This window comes from Coturnix japonica, chromosome 21 (genome assembly GCF_001577835.2).
Source record: "Coturnix japonica isolate 7356 chromosome 21, Coturnix japonica 2.1, whole genome shotgun sequence".
Taxonomy (NCBI): Eukaryota; Metazoa; Chordata; class Aves; order Galliformes; family Phasianidae; genus Coturnix; species Coturnix japonica.
In genome coordinates, this window is record NC_029536.1 from 3,247,293 (window position 1) to 3,262,031 (window position 14,739).

At 43.3% G+C, this 14,739-nt stretch overlaps 1 protein-coding gene across 1 annotated transcript in view; it reads left to right on the forward strand.

Annotated features, from left to right (window-relative positions):
* PEX14 (peroxisomal biogenesis factor 14) overlaps positions 1-14,109 on the forward strand; it is a 72,195-nt gene extending 58,086 nt beyond the window's left edge. Inside the window, exons 5-9 of the mRNA XM_015882386.2 lie at positions 3,302-3,387; positions 5,621-5,723; positions 6,980-7,077; positions 10,032-10,123; positions 12,281-14,109. Coding sequence (XP_015737872.1) covers positions 3,302-3,387; positions 5,621-5,723; positions 6,980-7,077; positions 10,032-10,123; positions 12,281-12,746 — 845 coding nt within the window. The 3' untranslated portion in view covers positions 12,747-14,109. The remainder of the gene's footprint in view (positions 1-3,301; positions 3,388-5,620; positions 5,724-6,979; positions 7,078-10,031; positions 10,124-12,280) is intronic.
* The last annotated feature ends 630 nt before the right edge of the window (positions 14,110-14,739 follow it).

The window sequence follows — 14,739 nt, forward strand, 5'->3', positions numbered from 1 at the left end:
AGTGTATTTGTACACATTCACAGTAGCAAAGTCATTGTGTGCTGGACTCGTGGGCTTGGTTGAGGTAACTTCAGGGGGAAAGAGAGAAGAGTGATACTTTGAAAGTTTCTTGACGCTGTATTTTAGCTTAATGGGTTCTCTACTATTTCCCCTCCCTGTTCTGGAGGAGTAACTCCTTCCCTCTGGTTTGTACTTTTGCCAAGAGGTGTCAAAACTGTTTTAAAAAAAAAAAAAAAAAAAAAGGCTTAAAAAAAGCTTGAATTTGATTAATGTAGAGAAACAAGACTTTGCCTGACTGATAATAAAACTGATAAATGACATTTGAATTACTTGTAGCGGTAATTTATTACATAAAATATCTTTTATTTGACATGCGATTAGTTGCTGGAAGCATCACTCAATCTGACTAGTTTAAACATGCTCTAAAATGAACCTCCAGTAAAAAAAAAACCAACCAAAAAACCCAGGGTTGTCTGCTGTTGGCGTTATGAAATACACTAATCCAGCAGTGAAGACAAAACTCTGACTTTAAATATTTAAATGATTAATTGGGTTTATATATTTTTGTACCTTTCTAACCTTTCTAATTACATACAAACTCAGGGGAGTTCCTGAGCGAGGTGTGCAGAGCCGTGTGCTGCTCGCTGCTATTGCCTGTGCTCTTCACATGGTGTTTATGGTCTCTCATGTATGCTATTCTGTAGGGATTTTACACCGCCTTTAAAATCAGCTGCGAGGGCTTCTCTTGCCTTTTGGTTCTCCTCCCGCCCCTGTGTCTTCATTAGGAGGGAGGCTGTAAAACACAGGCTGCTTTTTCCTACAATTAAAAATGGTGACTGGAATCCAGACTCCTGTCGCTCTTTCCCCATCCCCTCTCCATGGGTTCACTGTTTGCTCTCTGAAAATCACCTTTTCCGGCCTCAGTTTCTGCTGTTTTATATGTGGTTGTTAGCGAGGGGCTGACCTTACTTGGATGCACGAAGCCTAATTAATTGATGTCAAGAAAACTAATTCTGAGGTGAGTGGGGATCTTCAAAATAGTGTTTGCTCAGGAAGTGCAATTTACAGTTGCTGTTGCAAATGAAACAGAGTTACAGCAGGAGAAAACGCTGCTGTCCTTCCCAGGATTTCTGAGGCAGGAGGGTTCAGTGCCTTCCCAGTTCCTGTGCCTATTCAGGAAGGGTTTCATTGCCCACAGGCTCTCTGGGCTGTGAGTCCTTTTTTGCTTCCTCTGCTTTTTTTCCCCCAGCATTACAAATGGGGAATTTGAAGTCAAGTGTGAGCTGAGCCACGTTCAGCCCTCCCTGCACTGCAAACAGAAAGAAGATGGAATGTGGATTCCAGGCAGAGCTGTGACATTCTTCGTAGCATCGTAATATTGATGTGGTCAATGCACAGTCTTTACTGTGTCCCTCACGCGCTGAGTTTTCCTCTCCACCCCCCTCACTTTTTCTTTTGCCACAAGACAGAATTATTTCACACATCTCTAAAACGAGTAAAATGGCATTTCAGCTTCTTGTCTTTATAGACTCTCTGAACTTTAGGAAAGATCAATCTGGTCCCTTTTCATTAATAATGAAAACCAGGGGGCAATAAAATGTTCTTAGCTCCATCATTCCAAGAACAGAGTGAGAGATGAGGGAGGTGAAAGGGCAGGGTGAATGGATGCTACAGGTGTCCCCATCCTGCCCCGAGGTCGCTGCTGCTGGGGACAGCCCAGGACAAGCTGCAGCTGGACACACCAACCTCAGCGCTGTCATGGAAAGATGCTTTCAGTCAGGAGATCAAGGCAGAAATTGGACACTGGGAGGAATTCAGAGTTCAGGTACCAGAGGCAGCCGTGGGAGCAGAGTGAGGATGGGGAGCTGGGGCGGAGGGCTGGGGTTTGCAGCAAGACTAGCCAAAGATCATTTTAAATCCTGACATGTACGCAGCCAGTTACTGCAGCTTAGCTGATGTGTGTTAATTCATTATGTTAAAAAGTTATGATAATTTGATCGTGTGCCTAAGTTCCAATAGTGCAGCCAAATCAGCCCCAAATACTGCTGGTGTTACTATTCAGGGTTCTGGCAGAGCTGCTTTAATTTGTTCTGATTTCTGGCCAGTGGATAATCTGAGAAACTCTATCCTGAATGTAGCAAGAAGGTGGAGGTGCCAGTGGTTGGGTCAGTAAAGGACCTGAGGGCTTGGATTGGGAATAATCACTGCAGTGAAATTCCTGAAGATCTCTGCAACAAGAGAAATGGCAATAGGTGAACAAAGCAGAAAGGAGACGAGCTTCCAGCCATGTCAGCTAGTAAAGCACAAATTGAAACTTTGGAGAACACAATGCGTTCCCCAGACATTGCAGGTCACATATAGAGTCAGATCTGTCTGGTTAGAGACTGCACACCAACCTCCTCCTCATCAGTTCTGCCCACATCCTGCCACTGAACTTCAGGAAAGATCACTCTGCATCCTCTTTATTAAAGAAAACCGGGGGCAGTGCAAGATTCATTAAGGGAACTGTGAGGGAGGTGAAAGGATGAAGCTGGGGAAAACTACAGGTGTCTTCTGATTCTGCTTGGAGGAGCAGAGTGTGCCATGTCTGCTTTGTTGTTTAGGCTCATGTGCAGAGTTGTATGTTACATGTCTCAAGTTTTTCTCTCCTCCTTCACTTTTCTCTCTCTATATATTTAATTGCATGTTTTGTCTTTGCTGTTTGTATGTGCTTTGATCCCCATTCACAATAACAGGCTTGAAAGACACTATATCCTTCCTTATTGAAAGGGTCTGTAACTGCTGATATGGTGTTTATAAACCCATTTATTGCCCTAACAGTTTTCTCTTCTTCCACTTAATACTTCCTTTTTCCTGCACTCTTCTGAGGCTTTGTGTTTGTCCTCAGTTTGTAAAAATTGCAGTACTGAGAGGAAGTGGTATAGAAGTAATGAGTTAACCTTAGCAAGCACTGACACCACAGTTGTCTGGGGTGCATGCAGTAAAACTCAGAGTGCTTTTCGCAAGGAAAGAGTAGGGAGAAACAGCTGTTGTGATTTGTTTGACACCTTGAGCAGGGCTGTTGTCAATGAAGAGGTCTGGATAGATGTTTCAGTGTTGTAGGAATGGGAGCCTACAGGCTGTACCTAAAGGCTACCAGCATCCTAATGCCATTAAGTCCATTAATTCCATTGAGTCTGTGCCTGCTAAGAAACTGAAGTAGCATTGTTCAGTGCTGTTTTCACTGATAAAATGGGAGAACAGTTGAATATGTTGTGACCTGCACTTCTTCCTGTGATTATTTCTTGATTTTCACTTTCAGATCCACCTGGCTCCAGATGGCGAGATTATGGGGCTTTGGCTATCATAATGGCAGGAATTGCATTTGGCTTCCACCAACTTTACAAGGTAATATCTCCCTCACTGCTCCCAGCAGCTTACCCTGTATTCTGAGAGGACGATGTTACACTGCTTGTATCCAAATGCTCACGTTGGTTCTTCTCTGGTGAATCATCTCAGCTCTTACTGCCACTGCCACTGATGTATCTGAGAAATGTAGGCACTTCACATGAAAATGTGCAGTCAAAAAATGGCAGGCAATCAAATAATTTTCAGCAGCGGGTCTCTTAACTGCTAGAAGCAAGGTCATTTTCATCACATATATAAAGAAAAACTTATTGAAACTGAGCACAGGTCAGTAAAGGGATTTTCTCAGCATGGGCCAGCAGATATTACTGTCATATCCACAGCCTAATGGTTTGTGCACTGCTGATCCTGCACCCTGTGTTAACAAAGTCTTCTTTGACTGGTTAGAAGGTTGAAAGAAGATGCTAACTTCCAGCTCTGCCATACATCCTATAGTTGCATTCCAGAGTGCTTAGACCAGCATAGAGCAAGTGTGTGTTCTCTTGTGTACTGCAGAGGCAGGGGCCTCTCCTTACTTCTTGTGCAGTGTTTCTCTCATTTAACACACTTGTTCACTCTGGATTTGCTTTTCAGCATTGTGGTAAATTATATTAGATAATGCTACAGCCTTGTTTAGTATAAATGAAGAGTTGGCCTTCTTTTTTCTTTTGTTTTTTTTTTGTAACTAAATTTCTTATCCCATCTTCTCATTAATTTCCTGGATCTTAAAGTAAGAGGAGGAGGCCAGATTTAGCAACGTGTTTTATCTATGCAGGCAAAGTTACACGATTTAAGAGGATGGCTTTTTCTGAGCTATGGTATCCCCTGTTTTTTTATGTTAAAGAAGTGATGCCAGCCTTACTGATCTTTTCATTCTGGTGAAGAGTGGTGTGGCTGATCAGTGTCCAGAGAGATGTTCGGACAACAGCTGCTGGGCCTTGCAGACCATAACACATCACTAAGTGACACATATCTAACACATAAAATTTTTGGCATAATATCACTAATGCTGTTAATACACCCTACTGCTGTTTTCTTTGTTTACAGATTTTGCTTTGCTGTCTATCCAAACCTCATAAGACATATTGTGTGCCTAACAGACACCCATATTGTTTTATAGGAGTAAGAAATCTTTGGAGACAGTTGATAAATTCCCTCTGCCCTTCATGGCATTTTGAGGGAGTTTGCAAATAGTGATTTCTACATGAAAGATAGGATGCTAGGATGAGGCATAGTTGTCCATGTGTGTCGTGTAAGAACTAAAAGAGAACTGCTTATGAGAGTCATCAAAAGCTATTTAGTTTTCAGAATGTCTGAGTGCAAACATATGTGCACACATATGTGTTGTGAGGGTAAGAGCTGTGTACAGCGACAGGGAAATCTTAAACCAGCACTGTTAAGTGTAAAAGAGTGCTGTCCCACACGTGTCGGTTTGTATAATGAATTCTGTCTCAGAAAGGGTTTTGAATGCATGCCCTACAGTGTGTGTGCGTGCATCAAAAGCCAGGGTGAAGAACTGATAGATGCCAACAGGGTCATTTCCACATCCTAGAGCATTGTTCTCTCATTCCTTTTCACCTGCTCTTTGTTGTACTTGGCTGTGCTCTTCTTAGAGTGCACATCCAGTTCCTGTGAGTAGTGCTGGCAGAAGAATCTGTGGTAGTTAGGTGAGAGTTGTGACCTGTTAGGCAAAAATCATCCACTGCAAGGGCAGAATGATGTAGAGCAGATCTCTGCTTTCCCCTCCACTGCTCTAACCTTCCCAAGCCAGACATCCCAACATTTTATAACAACTTTTCTTCCCTCTCTTGTGCTTTCTCTGTCCTTTCCAGGTCCTTTCCCTTCTTTGTCCAACTTCTGCATTCCCTGCCTTGTTGGTATAGCTCAAATACTGTCAACACCCTTACATTTGTGAGCGTAACATCTGAAATTGTATCCTCTATGTCACAGTTTTTTCTCTAGATGTAGTTGTCCCACCAGACATTAAACAGAGTCATGGACTGTTGTTCAGCATCCCCAAAACGTAACCACAAAACTCCTATCTTTTTTTCTGCAATTCCCCTTCATGCTCACGTTAGAAGGAGTTTCTTCTTTCAGCCAGGTGTGTGGGTAAATGATCCCTGGCTCTGTGGTAAAGACTGAGGTTTGGATAGTGGGCTTTGAGGTCGTTTCAGAAAGATTAGAAATTTATTTTGCATACCCCTGTTTCCTAAGAAAATGTTTGTGCTCCGTGCAGAAATACCTACTCCCTCTCATCATGGGAGGCAAGGAAGATAGGAAACAACTTCAGAGGATTGAGTCAAACATTGCTGAGATGAGTGGCAGCGTGACACAGACAGGTAAAGATTAATGACTCCATCAATTCACCCCTCAAAGCCTTTCTCCCTGTATCCTCCATTCTGCCGAGACCCCCACCCTCTTCTTTCCCTACATCTCCACTTTATGTGGTGACTTCATTTATCTGCTCTGAGAATCTGTTCACATTTGCAAATGAAGCCGCCGTCATTTCGGTTTAATTTGAAATTGCTTGTTTACTGTCGGCGCGGCCTCAATTAATTATGTTTTTACGGAAAGGCTCCCAACCTCAGAATATTAATAAGGGGAATAAAATGACAGCCTTTCGGAGGGCTGTAAAGTTCATTTTTAATTTCTGCTTCTCTGATGTTTTCAGGGGCTTTCTTTTTTTTTTGGTGTTATCCCCCCACTTTCCATCTGAAAATCCAACACAGGGTCAGGAGAGTCTGTAATTACTGAGCCTCCCTGACCTTGGCCACCTTCTCTGTTATTGACTCTATAGGGTGCCTGTTCATTACCTGATGCCCTAATGATGGTCTGGATTAGCTGTTACCTGTCACACCAAGAGTTTTTAATTTTATTTTATTTTATCAGCTTGTTTACTGCCTGGAAGCTTTGGATAAAAGTGCCAAAGTAGAAAAAGTTCTCGTGCAACTAGAGTTGGAGTCTAGTAGTTGTTCAGTATTTGCTATGGTGTAGGAAGGAAATATTGGGTGTTCTCTTGAATTAAAAGAAAAAATGGACAAAGTATATGCAGTTGACGGGATGGAAAAAAAGTGTGATTTTCAGTAGTGTTTGCTAAAGGTATTGGGGTGAAGAAGCTGGAGGGCTGAATGCGGGACAATGCTAATTACACTTTTTAGTGGTGGGTGTGAAGATAAGCATCTTTCATTTCTCGTGATACCCTGAGGTCAGTCCTGAGACCAGCCTCGTTCCAGGCTGGAACTGGCCCCAGAGTTTGCCTGTGTGAGGCCCGAGACAGATAAATGATACAAACATTGTGTAAGTTCAGGGAGATGTACAAATCATAAACCAATATAATTAGAAGGGAGAGGTTTTGGACGGATATACTGTGGGCTATAGACATCTATACAATGGAAAGATAAACTAGAAATACTGGAGGTTAGATGCAGTGCAGGTAGATTACCCATAGTGCAGATAAATCATATGGATTAAAGTGAGCAGGCGGGCATAGATAAATTAGATATAGTAGAAATAGAGGCATCTTTGTAGTTAGACAGCAGGAAGGACGTGTGTGTATGTATCTCAGTTTAACACTCTCCTGCTTTTTTCCTCACAGTGACTCAGTTACAGACAACTTTAGCAGCTGTCCAAGAAATGCTAACCCAGCAACAACAGAAAATCCAGGAGCTCACCCAAGAACTGGCTGCTTCTAAGGTATCCACCTCCAGTTCCTCACGTTTAGAACATTACCTAGAAGATGCATTCAGTTTCTTTGCATCTAGTATCAACATAGGTTGTATGTTTAAAGCACTGGATTCTAACTGGCTACCCAATGAAATATGAGGGCTGCACTAAAAGTAATGCCTCCTGTTTTATTATGTTGGCCCATGATGCCAGAGGTGGATGTTGGTGGGATGGCAGTAGAGGTTGAACCTTCCCACCAGTATTCCGTTACACAGCATGCAGACTTGTGTTCATTGGTGGCAACAATGCACAGTTAATGGTGGTGTCTGTGTTGAAAACTGGTGTTTTGTAGCTGAGAGTTTGCTCTATCAAACAGTGTTAGTACCCTTTCTGTCTGTTGTAGTTCCCATGGAAATAAACGGGCAGTTTATTTTGACAATAAAGCTACTGGTTCTATCTGGTTTGTATCATTACCTGTGTTTTTAGGTAATCAATTTGAACCAAAACAGTTTCTTTCTGGCAAGGAGACAATATTTTTTGTCTAAACTGATTTGCAGCTATTGGCCTAAGCATTCTGTCAGCCATTAGGTGTTGGCTAGATGTGAGTTGGGATGGATTTAAAGCAGAGCAACAGAGATGGCATCTTCCTGCCACTCAGATTCAGGATTATTCAGGTTCCAGTAATCTTTCAGTGTTCTCAGTTCAGGGAGAGACTATTCTTTCTACTGTTAAATCCCTTACACAATGCCTTGTAATCTTCTCTCTGTAGCACGAGTGCTTGACTTCTCCCTGTACCTATTCTTTAATCTCATACAAACCCTTTGATGGTGTGTAACTGGTGGGCCACAGCTGACTTTGTGGTGTGCATGCTGTACAGTAGGAATCCCTCAGTGGCACAGCTGTAAACCTAACCATGAAAGTCAGTTTATGGTCACAACACTCTACTTCAATTTTCCTTGGGAACTGTGGCCTGTCAGTGGCCTGGAGCCAGTCCGGAAATTGGAAAACTGTTTTCAGGTCGTAAGTGTTAAGATTAAGGCCACATGTTGAGCTTTTAGAAGGGAAAAGGGCATAAGAGCCTTGGTGGTTTAGAAAGTCTTGAAGAAGTTTCTCCTGCCCCCCCTTCACCCCCCACACTGAAATGGTAGCACACATTGTTATGATATCTAAACCTCATGTGTACAAAGACAAACTTGGGCAACCCCACAAACCAAAGAATAAAAGCTGTGTTTTCTCAGCTGTAATGTAAGTTTTTATATCTGCTTTTCAAACTCCTACTGGCATGCTGTAAAAAATTAAAAAGAGGGACTTTAAGTAATTAAAAAGCGTACATAAAAATTCAAGGCTTGAGTTTTCTACAACTGTTTTTAAAGAGACTGGCTAAAAAGCCCCAGATGTCAGATTTTATTTCTAAATCCTAGGCATCTGGCACCATATGTGTTTTGGAAATTTGAGTCCTTTGCAGGCCAGTGAGTGGAAATCACTCCCTTGTTAACGTGCTGCTGTAGCTTTCAAGGTCTTGGAGAGCCAGAACAGTGGCTCCTGGATTCTTGCTGTCTGAGGGCTGGGAGTTGGAATCCCAAGGGAACACATCTGTGTATATCACAGCTACTACAGGCTGAGCTGCTCCCTGGGTTTGCAGCCCAGGAGTCCCTGTGCAGGGTGCTGGCTGTGGAGGTGTTCAGGGCTGCCCAGCACTAGAGGAACTGTGGCTGTTGTAAGTCTGGGGTAGCAAGGAGAAGCCAGCAGCCCTGGCTACAGCTCATAGGAGCTGGCAAGAAGGAGGTTTTGTTCTTCCAGTCCTGGCTTCCTTCATCAGAGAATTTACTGGGATTACCTCTGGAGAAATGCTCATAAATGCATTCATTCCTATCAGCAGCAATTACTGTGGGAAGTGTTAGAAGTGAGTGTTCTTTGGTCCCAAACTCACCCATCACTGCAGGAGTTGGTACAGCGTTTGGATGGGGTTAGTCGTAATGTGATCTTGCTTTCAGAACGATGTCCCCATTTTTCAAGTTCCCCAGAGGGTTAAAAGAAATGCCAAAAGTATTGTCTGCAGCATGTTCTCTTCAGTTGTTACCTTACTCCAATTTCTGCCTGATACCCCATAGCAATTCAGATTCAGTGTTGACAGCAGCTTCTATGAGTTACTTACCATCTTTCCCCACCAAACTGCATTCATTGCTTTGAAATATCTGAGAGACTGTGCCTAGTCCATCTGCTTCCTGGAGATACAATCTGGTAACTCAAGTGTAGCTTTAATTGTTCAGATCTAATGCAGAAAGTTTTTGGAGCTTTCAGGCATAATTTATTAGTCCACCTCTAAGCACCACAGAATGCAGGTAATTGACTCTTTATTTCATGATCTAGGAGAAATGAGGGTGTAGTTTTAAACCAGTTGTTAATATGTAATATTTGAATCTATTGCCTCAGCTAAGTGGAGTAAAAGGGAAGAGTAAAGGGCCTGATTCAGTGCTACTCCCACTGCCTTGCTGGATCCTCATGCTATAGAAATCATTCCATAGGTCAGTGTCAAATCACTTGGTTTACATCTTTGTGTGTTCTTCCCTGTCTGACACGCTGGTGCAAAGCATCCTGTGCAGAGCTTCCTTCATCTGAATTCTCAGAAGTGCTGGCTGCCTTCTACAGGAAATAAAAAAAGGGTTCCCTTGAGGTGCTTCAGCAATGGTTGTTAGAAACAGGATTAATTAGTCCCCAAAACTAAAAGCAAATATTTGAATTGTTGGAGCGCATTGAAACAGTTATTATTTCTGATCGTTGTGGGTATCCGCTCAGGTCCTTCTTCGTTGTGGAAGTTATTTTGCTCTGATCAGAGATTTTAAAGGATTGAGTTTGTCCTCAGCACTAAATTTCCTATTCCCAGATGGGAGGAGAAGGAAGAGCAGACAGAAAAAGGTGACATTTTTGAGCTATATCTGGGTTCTTACTTTGATCTTTGCATCTTTTGTTTTTCCACGTTATAGGCCACAACTTCCACCAACTGGATTCTGGAGTCACAGAATATTAATGAATTGAAATCTGAGATCTACTCGTTAAAAGGACTCCTCCTGAACCGGTATGGATGGAATATATTGATAGAAGATGGTTGTGTGGGGAAGGGTTGCTTTCTGGGATTCTCTCAATCATAGAGAGGAAGAGCATTTCCAGCAGGAACCAGCTCTATATCCTGTTATTGCTATTTTAATAATACCACTCCACTATCACTTTCTATTTGCAGGTCTCAAAATGCTTTTCAAATTTGCCTTACATCACAGAGTGCTCTGGGTAATTAATAATTACTAAGATTTTTTCCTTTTTGTTTTTGATAGAGAAATTCTCTGCCGTTCCCAGCAGGGAGGATTCCTCCCACTTAGTTTGAGGGGTTGACTGCATCTGAGCTGGCCACCTCTGTTCTGTTACAGAGAGAACCACTGGTGGATGCAGTTCATGTGACCTCTTTATGGTTAGGGATAACCAGGTCAAATGACACCTCAGCAGAACCTGTTCTTCTCCACTGGCTCGCTCAAGCACAGACGTATTATACTATAGATGTCTGAAATGATAGTAATACAAATCCCAACCTATGGGATAAGTTATGTTAGGAGGGAACAGATCTCAGTTTGAAGTTCTTTTATTTCTAAAAACACTATTTAAGTGTTTATCAGCTGTTGATCCTTTGATATGACTCCCTAACTTCCTTCTTCATACAAATAACTCTTCTCAAAGCATCCTTGACACCAAGTCTTTATGCTGTCTACTGACGGCCAGCAACAGAGGAGCAGCAGCTCTCCAGAGTGAGCAAGGGTGAGAGCTGTCATTAGCAAAAAATCTTTTACGCAGCTTTAGAGCTTTAGGGATAAAAATTGTTTTAGTTGTTCAGTTTCCAAGAAGAAAAAAAAAAAAAAAAAAAAACCAAAAAAAACAAACAAACAAACAAAAAGCACAAGTCATAGTGAAGCAGTCAGTGCATTTAAACAATCTCTAGTGATCCCCTTGGTTTTCAGTGATCCAAGATCTTGGAGCTAAAGAAACCAGGTGTTTAAAACCAATTCTATGTTTCCAAAAAGAAAAAAAAAAAAAAAAAAAAAGGTAAATGATTCTGCAGTGAGGAGGCAGCAGCAACACGAGCCCAGAAAGACTCCAGAACGAATTCGTTGATTGCAGTTATGATACTGGTTGAATGCAGATGTTACTTATTGCCCTCTCAGGAGATGGAGGCTAGATCAGCAGTTCTTCCATGTAGTGGTGGCAGAGAAGAGGGAGGTGAGAGCAACTACTATTCCTAATTCAGCTTATAAAAGTGGACTCCATTGTGTGCAGTCATTCATTGTAGGGGTGTAACCAGCTTGGGTCTGCTCTGCTTTTACCCATGGCACAGCCAGCTCACCTGAGGGGCATGAGAACCCCCTCCACACAGCATTACAGACATGAATCTGATACCTTTTCATACTCTCACTTTGCACATACAAAAGCAAGGATGCATGGGGAGCAACAGACCAGACATGCTTTTCTGCTTTACTCTTCATGATGGGTCCCTTTCTGAGGGCATTAACACTCCCTAATGGATCTCTACATTTGTTCTTTTTGGAATTTATATTCTCCTTTTAGAGGTGGATATTAGATTGACACTGTCAAATCCTTAAAGCCCACCTGGAGAGGACTCACTGAGGACAGAGCAGCCAGATTTTCAGCTGAAGCAAGTCAGTATGTCTCCATTCAAATCAGAGAAGCTAAGCCAGTTTGCAGCAGCCAGGATCTGGCCCAAACATGTAAAGTGCGTGCTGGGACTAGGAGATAGTCTGGACTGTAATAAGCCAGCGTGCAATAGCTGTGTATCACAGTGGAGGCGAGAGCCAGGTGGTGAAATTTCTTGGCTGAGGCACAAGGAGCAGATTTCTCTGACTTCTTACTCCAGTGGGAGTTTTCCTTTCCAATTAATTAGTGATTGTTTTATAAGGGACACCCATGTCTTTCCAGAGGCAGCATTCCTGACTGCTAACTTACTCTGTGAAATTGGCCAAACAACATCAGTTCAGACTCAATTACTGGTTGCTTGTAAAGCACTTTGAGATCCTGGCTGAAGAAATGAAATGGCCTTGTTCTCATTCATTGAAGTTTCAGTCCTTTTTTACATGGCTTCCCCAGTACAAATACTGTTCTCTCTAATGATAACCCCTCTGTTTTTAATAAAAGCCCCTTTCTCTCCTTTTCTTCCCCCTTTCTTTCCCCTAAGGAGGCAATTTCCTCCCTCCCCTTCTGCTCCTAAGATCCCATCATGGCAGATCCCCGTGAAGCCAAGCTCACCCTCCAACCCTGTTGTCACCAACCACAACAGCAGCAGTGACATCTCACCTGTCAGCAATGAATCTACCACCTCCTCACCGGTCAAGGAGAACCACAGTCCCGAGGGTTCGAAGGTCAGCTGCCATCTGCTGAGCACCGAGGAAGCCAACAAGGCAGTGATTGATGTCAAGAGCCAAGTGCGGATGGAGGTGCAGGGTGAGGAGGAGAAAAGGGAAAACAAAAGGAATGAAGAGGAAGAAGAGGATGATGAGGATGATGACGTGAGCCATGTGGACGAGGAGGAATGTATGGGTGTCCAGACTGAGGACCGGAGAGGAGGGGATGGGCAAATTAATGAGCAAGTGGAAAAGCTACGAAGACCTGAGGGGGCCAGCAATGAGAATGAGATTGACTAAGGCTCCCTGGCTTCTGCTGATGCTGCTGTACATCTTCCCCAGCCTCCTGCACTGTCCCTGGTGCCTCTCCCATTTTGTGGAGTGCCACCATCCCTTCCAGTGATTCTTCCATGATTGACCTTGAGCAGGGTCGTGATTGCCTGGTGAACAAGGTGGGCCGTTTCACCACATGGCTGTGCAGCATTGCAGTGGCTTCTTCTTCCCTCCCAGGCCCACCTTCCTCCCATGAGCTGGGGTCACTGCCTAGGCTGGAAGACCAATCGCCTTACCATGCACCACAGCAACAGAATAAGTCCCCTTACAAAAACATCCAGCATCTCCTGAAGTGGTTGACCTCTTTGCTACATCCTAGCAAAGAGTCCTTCTATCCCGTTTCAGAAACCTGTCTGCCCTGAAGTTTTTGATTTCACAAGCCTTTAGTCCACACAGAACCCAAAACAGTTCTCACTGTTTCCCAGAATACCCCTCAATTTTATTTCTCAAGCTAATTGGTATTCTATCGCCAAAAAATGATGATTCCTCACCAGTTCTCAGTCACAGCCACCTTCTTCCAAGCCTTATGCCAAGCCTCAAGTTCCTGAAACTACCCAGTGTATAAAAACACTAAATTTCTGGTGGGGTCCAAAGAACACTATTTCCACCCCACGTGCTCTCTTCCATTCATCAGAGTGGCCTCTTGCTAGGAACCGAGTCCAGGTTTCGTGGCCACAGTAAAATGCATGAGAACAGGTGGCTTTGTTACTGATTGCTCCCCTGTAAAAGGACATCTTAAAAGATAACCCCACACGTGGCAATTACTCCCCTTCTTTCTCCAAAGACAAGGAGCTAGCATCAGTTTTTGACATCTTTTATAGCTGTCCTGAATGAGATGATATCAGATGCTGAAATAAGTGGGTAATTTTGAATCTTTGCAATGGTTCTTAGCTTGTTTTTCTCCCCAAGTGAGGAGAAAACCCATATTAAATGATCAGCTGAGATCTGCACCTATGGGTGACAGGCACCTGCTTCAGCAAGGCAGTCTTTACAAGACAGAGAACAATTCCAGCTCTGAGGTACACCACAGGCCCTCTTGCCCAGTCCAGCCATTTATGTTTTTTTGCCCTTTTGGGGCTATATACCAATCAAACCGGTGAATTTTGAAACCTCTCATTTGCAGCATTGTGTTCTCAGCTGTTAAAATGGTGGTGTCCAATTATATTATTCACTGCATCAGAGCCTCTTAGCGGAGCAATTCTTGTAACAACTGAGTCTCACTGTCCTCACTAAGCAAGCGTGCTCGTCCGTGTGATCATGTATAGATTTCAACTATAAAATATGATTGTATATAATTGTAATAAATATGAGTTACCACTATTTAACACCAGGCTGTTACTGGATTACTGTGGCTCTTTTTTGGGGGAGAAATATACAGGTAAATGGAGGGAAATGGGCATGTTATGGAAGTTCAGCACTTATAAAATGTTTTCCTGATGGTTGGTTTATTTTCTAACTGCTCCAGTCCTAGGTTATGTCAGCAGGAGGCAGCGCAGAGAATGGTGGAAGTGCAGTATACAGTACAGTGCAGATAGCTGCAATGGCCCCGTAATTCTAGGCTGCCTCCGTTGTTGCAGAGGATGAGATGGTGGATCATGGGTGAGTAAAATCCAGCTCCTCTGGTCTCCTTCCTCCCAGCAGGAGGCTCTGCAGGGTGCAGAATGCAATGCCACACTCCATTCCACCCCAGCAGCAGGAGGTGCTGAAGGCAGCGTGTGAGATATCCCACGGCCCTCAGCCTTATCTGCCAGCAGGGAATGCAGTGCTGTGTCCCGTGACTGCTCTGAGCCCTGCCATGTCAGTACAGAAGCCATTGAAAGAAGTGGCGTCCAGCACTTGCAGCTACTGCAGTCCCATCTTTGTTCAACAGAAGCATTTGGCTCCCTCCTAAAAAAGGGGGATTTACTTGATTCCTGAGTATTTGGGTGTCTGGTACACAGTGACATTTTCCTGCTCAGGG